The following is a 6000-nucleotide window of genomic DNA, read 5'->3' as shown; positions in this document are numbered from 1 at the left end:
CGAGCCTTGTCTGGCGGTTTTGGGGGAACAGAGGGGAAGAACCGGTTCGGTGGGCTGGAAGTGAACTCTATCTTGTATCCGGAAGACACTATTTCCTTGACCCACCTGTCTTCTGTAATAGGCAGCCAGACTTGCTGAAAGAGTAGAAGTCGTCCGCCAACGGATGGGGTGTTTTCCGGAATTCGTGAGTCATAATGAGGAGAAAGTCTGAGGTTTTCCTTCTTTGGGCTTTGCCTGGCCCGCTTTCGACTGCCAGGTCCTGTCCGGCCTCTGCGCCGCCCGTGGGTTGTCCCTGCACGGAGAGCGGTTACGGTTTTGTGCTAGACGCGAGACAGACCAGCCCGAAGAATTCCGAAAGGATCAGAATCGAGTTTTGTTACGCCTTTTGAACGCGCGTTTAGGCTTTAGTTGAGGGAGAGAGGTACTCTTACCCCCAGTGGCGTTGGATATCGTTGTGTCCAACTTTTCACCAAAAAGCCGCCCACTGAGGTACAGGAGATGCGTGAGGGACTTTGAGGCGGCGTCTGCTTTCCATTCCCACAGCCAGAGGATACGCCGGATCGTGATGGCGTTTGATGCTATTCCCCCTACACCTCTTGCAGAATCCAGGGCTGCATGAAGCATGTAATCTGCTACCACTGCTATTTGAACCGCTTGGTCTGACAGCTCAGGATTTGAAGCTTGCAGGCCAGCCTGCAATTGTTTGGCCCAAGCAAGAATGGCCTTGGCCACCCAGACTGAAGCGAACGCGGGCGCCAGAGAGGCCCCTGCCACTTCGAAGATTGAACGAGCCATGCGTTCTGCCGGTCTGCTGCGTCTCTGAGGATTGAGCTATCTGGCAGTGAGAGGAGGGTCTGTGCTTCTAGCCTAGAGACTGGGGGGTCCACTTCGGGTGGATGTGTCCACTCCTTGGTGTCCTTCTGTGGGAAGGGATACCTTGCCTCCAAATATTTGCGATTGGTGAATTTGTTCTCAGGCTGCGAAAACTGCTTAGTAAGTATCGCCTGAAATTCCGGATGATTAGAGAAGACCTTAGGTGGTTTCAGAACACCTTCAAAGCAAATCTTGGGTTCTGGGGCTTCCGGGGGTGGGTCAGAAATGCCCAGCACCCGATGGATGGAAGAAATTATGTCCTCAACTAGCGCTGTATTGCTAGGGGGGCCAGGGACCAGAGACCTCTCCGCTTCGTTGTCTGAGTCGGAGTCACAGATGCCTTCCGAATCCTGCGTATCGCTAAGGCGTTCCCTGGTGGGCGAACTGGGGCGGAGGACTTCTGTAGTCGGGGATCTCTGTGGAGATCTGCGTTGTCTGTCTCTGTTAGGGGATGGTCTAGGTGACCTGGAACCACGGTGTCTGTCCCTAGAAGGGGATGACCGTGTGCTATAGGATGACGCAGATGAACGCGACCTGTGGGTCCGCTTACGTCTGTGAGTGTCGGAAGGGGCATGTCCCTGATTCGAGCTGTCCCTTTGCTGGGTAACGCTCATAGCCGAGACATGACCCTGCAGTGCCTGGAGTAGTGTGGAGGTTAAGTTATCTATGGACTGCGTCATAGACTGCGACATCTGAGTAGCCAATTCCGGCGAGGTAGCAGAAGCTGAAGCATTGGTAGGGGCCTTTTGGGGTTCTGACCCACTATTTTGGATACAATCCCGGCAGTGCGGGTACGTGCTGCCACTGGGAGGGTGGTTTTGCAGGCTGTGCAGAATGCATAAAAGCAGTCTTGCCTGGTTCTCTTCCTTGAGCCCGGCATAGTGCACAGAGTGCAGAAGGGCTGGCTATGCAGAGGGGCCTACAGGGGTGGCTACGCAGAGGAAACCTATAGGAAAGCCTTATAGGTTATATGGATTCACAGCTGAGCAAAGAAAACCCAGCTGTGATCTTACCCCACCAGTGTGCCCCTAGGTCCAGCGCCGACGATTCACATTCCTGTGCCCCCCCGGAGACTGGCTGACGTTGCTGCTTATGACACAGATGCCTTCTGCTGCAGCAAAAATGGCCGCCGAGAGGACGAGGAGGGAGAAGAAGGGGGCGGAGAGCTGAAAAGAGGGTGCAGTGCCAAGTAAAAACGTGGCCTTTCTGTCTCGATCCGCCCCCTTCTATGACACTGTAGAGTGTCATATTCATCATCCGGGGGGCGGGCAGGAGGCCGCAGCTTCAGCTAGGCCGAAGCCGCTGTCTAAATTAGAAGCCTGATGTCCAGAAGGGCTCCAGGCCGTCGCAGATGTCCGGGAGGGGGTCAGATCTGAACCAGACGCCCCTGGATTAAGAGGCAGGATAGCGGTGGGGCTAGAAGCCGGAACGGGGCCTTGTGAGGGGTCCCCCTGAGGCGCTATGGAGCTGGTGCTGCCGCAGAGACAGGGGCGCAGGGAGCCCTGTGTCTGCATGTGCCATGCCTGCCTGCACTCTCCCCCGGCCCCAACAGGAGCCCGAAGCGGGCTGGGGTCCCTGGCTTTCGGAGCTGCAGATGCTGCCTTGTTCAGACCCTACCTGAGGCGTCTCAACCTAATGCCCCCAGAGGGGGATTAGGGAGGGTGCTTTTGTCACCATCAGGGGTCTTCATCCTCGCCTCGACCTCAACCCAGAACCCAAAGGAATTGGGGAAGGAGAGGGGTCTCGACTTCGAACCAGTACCCGAGGGACTGGGGAAGGAGCGACATGGGGAATATCCATCTCAACTTCAACCGGGCACCCCATAATAGGAGACCGAGGAAGGAGCCATGCCGGGAGTTTCGCATGAGACCCACTTTTCTTCATCTGTAATCCGTTGGGGAAAAAAAAAAAAAAAAATCTTTAGGTGTGCCTCCAATGCGACACTAAGCAAAAACTGGAGAAGGATGACGCCGTCCAGGGGTGTATACTGGAGAGGAGGAGCCATAGTTAATCTTTTTCAGATTATGCCTCCTAGTGGACAGCAGAATAACACCCATGGTTCTGTGTCCCCCAATGAGGCGACAGAGTAAATGCAAATATGATAATTGTCTGAGATCTTAAGGGTTAAAATGGAAGACTGCTGGAGGAAAACCAGAGATGCTGCCTAGGACATAAGTAGTTCTACATTATCACTGATGATATACACTGGACACAGGAGCGCGCTCCAGCACCTTGGCCTTCTTGCCTCTGGCTTCCATCACAGACAGCTCTTCTTGCAGCAGCTCCACCCTCTTGGCCAGCTGCTGGTTCCTGAAGCTCAGGCTGTCCATCTCCTGCTGCTGCTTCCTTACGGACTGATCTTTCATCTTCAGCTGCTCCTGGGAGATGTAACAGCGGCGTTACTACATTACCATTGATTTCTGCCACTGACGTGACATCTCTACATGACACGATACCTTCAAAGCTGCAGAATTGGCTTGTTCATCCACGACCGCCTTCTTCAGCACCTGGTTCTGGGCCCTCAGCTGAAAAAAAAAAAAAAATTTAGAATACTCAAAATCATATATGTAGAGATGTAGGACTGCTGGTCTGGTACAGGCATATAAATGTCCGCATGCTCAGCTCTGCAGGAAACATCAGCATGGCTCTGTGCAAAAAACAGTAAAGGAGCTGCAGAGCCAAACCAGCGCCCTGTCCCGCTCCTTCCAGCAACAGTAGAAGTTCCAGAGGAAGGGATATGGATATCATAAAGACACTTCCTATGATCCAAAATAGAGAGCCGCTTTATAATATTCTGGCACCGTCCCTCCGTACTCAGTGCTGCATCCCCCAGTCTCCTGGGATCAACATCTGGTGGGGCCGTCAAATTTTGTCTGGGAGGAAGAAGTCGATTTTCTTCTGCTCGGATGAATGGGACTCTTATCCCCTTTAGCATACAGTGGAGGTGCCCACGTTAGAGAGCTCTGCTCCATTCATCCTCTCTGGGGCTGCTGAACGCTGCACTGGCTTTCTACGGCAGTCCCATAGCGAATGAATGGAGCAGCGCTCGGGCATGGGCACCTCCACTCCATGCCGATGGGGATAAGAGTCCCATTCTGGGGGTCCCAGCGGTTGGAACCCCATGGAGGTCAAAGTTATCACTTATCCTGCAGGGAGGCGAAACAGGATTATTCCATTAGATAGGAAATCCAGGGTTTCCACTCAGACTAGAAAGAAGGAAATGGACATTTCTATAGTAAAAACTTCACTATTCCGAACACGACAAAGATTAATGAACCTGCAGATTTCTCTGACCAAAGTCCCGTGCTCGGCCGGAGGATGATCACAGGTCAGATAGGATGTAAGCCAGGCTAGGAAAAATGTAACTAAGGCTGGCAATGATGTACCGGGTATGGATTACATGCCAAAAACACGTGGCCAACATTTTCTTTGAGAATTTACATAAATACTCAACAGTAATCACAGGAGGAACTGAACCCCCTCTAACAACTCTAGTAGTGACAGCAGCGGTTCTCCTCACCGCCAGTAGTCGCGGCTCTGAGCCGCCTCCACTCACCGCCGGTAGTCGCAGCTGTGACTGTTGTAGCAAATACTTGTACTCCCCAGACAGTACCCATGCTATAGCCCCCAAGCCTGTGCTTTTCCTCAGTAAATTCTCCTGGAAATGTATGTATAAATGGACGAGAGTGCTTCACCACTTCCATTGTCATCAGGGTGCTGACTAGGGACATGCCTCGACCTCATTCAAACAATTTTTTTTTTCTCCATAAGGAATAACCAGACGGTTTTCATCATTGTGATGGGTCTGAATTTCATGCATTTTTGGTCCGCATCCATTGTTACCATCAGTGTGACGTCTGCTTTTCCTATTTGAAAAAAAAAAAATTCCAAGCTTCTACTTTGTCCCCATGACTGACAGTCAACTAGAGCGTGGCAGAGAAGCCAGTCGGGGGGCTGCACTCGTCAGGTCTCTCCCTACAGGGCCCGGCTGGATCTTCACTCTACAGAACACACCTGGCTGCAATCATAGTCAGTGCCGCATTCTTGCTGCCCTCAGTTTGGGCAGAAATAATCTATGACAGGTCCCCTTTAAACAGTAAAAATAAATTTTATTTTTTTTTTTGGAGGGGGGGGGGGAGAGGATGAGGGGGCATAACTATCATTGAGAATAGACAAAGCAAAATCATCTGTGAAAACAGATGTCTGAAGGAGGCCATATTGACAGTCGCCTTGTCAGGCCGGGGCTGGCTGGTGACACAGATAGCTCGGCCAAAGATCGCAGCACAAAATACGTGAACAGGGAGACATTGCGCCCCCTAGAGAACCGCGATGAGCGCGGCTCAAAAAAAAGCACCTGGGTCCGATAGGTGATACGACCCCATTCATTTGTACTGCGCCACGGCTGCATACAGCGATCTTTGGCCATGCGCCCTATGGCGTCTCCGAAGTCACCTTGCAGCCCCAACTTTATTTGGATATTTCCAGGAGTAATGAACAGCGGAACAGAACAATGCAGAACTCTAAAGAGGCTGCCGAAACGTTATGTCAGGGGGAATAGATGTATTTACTACAAGTCAGGAGAGGTCATTATCTATCAAAGGGAATCTGTCACCAGGTTTTTGCCACCAGACCCAAGATCATCGCGATGTAGAGACAGAGATCCTGATTCCGATAATGGGTCACTTACTGGGCTGCTTACTGTAGTCCTGATAAAAATCAGTTTTATCAGCAGGAGATCATCACTAGAGGACTAGTAATCCTGCCGCCATGTAATCCTCCATATTCATGAGCTCTGTATAACCCTGCCCCCATCACTGATTCCTGCCTATGCAGTATTCACAAAAAAAAAAAAAAAAATAACACTCAGTCGGATGGGCGAGGCTAGATCTGCAGCAGAGAAAAAACTGAGATTTTATCAAAACTGCAGCAAGCAGCCCAGGAAGTGACATCGCTGGAATCAAGGACTCTGCCCCTACATTACAGTGAGGGAGATGGGGGGCAAAAACCTGGTGACAGATTCTCTTTAAATAATAAACTGCAACCAAAGATAACCCCTTCACTTCCTTTGGGTGAGTAGAAACCTGCCAGACTTAATGATGTCACACAGTTTGCACAGACATCACTGAG

At 51.3% G+C, this 6000-nt stretch overlaps 1 protein-coding gene across 2 annotated transcripts in view; it reads right to left on the bottom strand.

Annotated features, from left to right (window-relative positions):
* The window catches only part of PPP1R21 (protein phosphatase 1 regulatory subunit 21), a 107394-nt gene that overhangs the window by 100331 nt on the left and 1063 nt on the right, over window positions 1-6000 (bottom strand). The window contains exons 2-3 of one of the 2 annotated variants that reach the window (XM_073554020.1): window positions 3330-3398; window positions 3105-3251 (exon numbers count right to left, since the gene is read on the bottom strand). The exons of the other annotated variant lie outside the window; for it this stretch is intronic. Coding sequence (XP_073410121.1) covers window positions 3105-3251; window positions 3330-3398 — 216 coding nt within the window. The remainder of the gene's footprint in view (window positions 1-3104; window positions 3252-3329; window positions 3399-6000) is intronic. 2 annotated transcript variants of the gene reach the window in all.

Source organism: Dendrobates tinctorius, unplaced genomic scaffold (assembly GCF_039654945.1).
Source record: "Dendrobates tinctorius isolate UK_male_01 unplaced genomic scaffold, ASM3965494v1 ptg000205l, whole genome shotgun sequence".
NCBI lineage: Eukaryota > Metazoa > Chordata > Amphibia > Anura > Dendrobatidae > Dendrobates > Dendrobates tinctorius.
The sequence above is the reverse complement of the archived record's forward strand: the minus strand, read 5'-3'. Positions and strand labels throughout refer to the sequence as shown.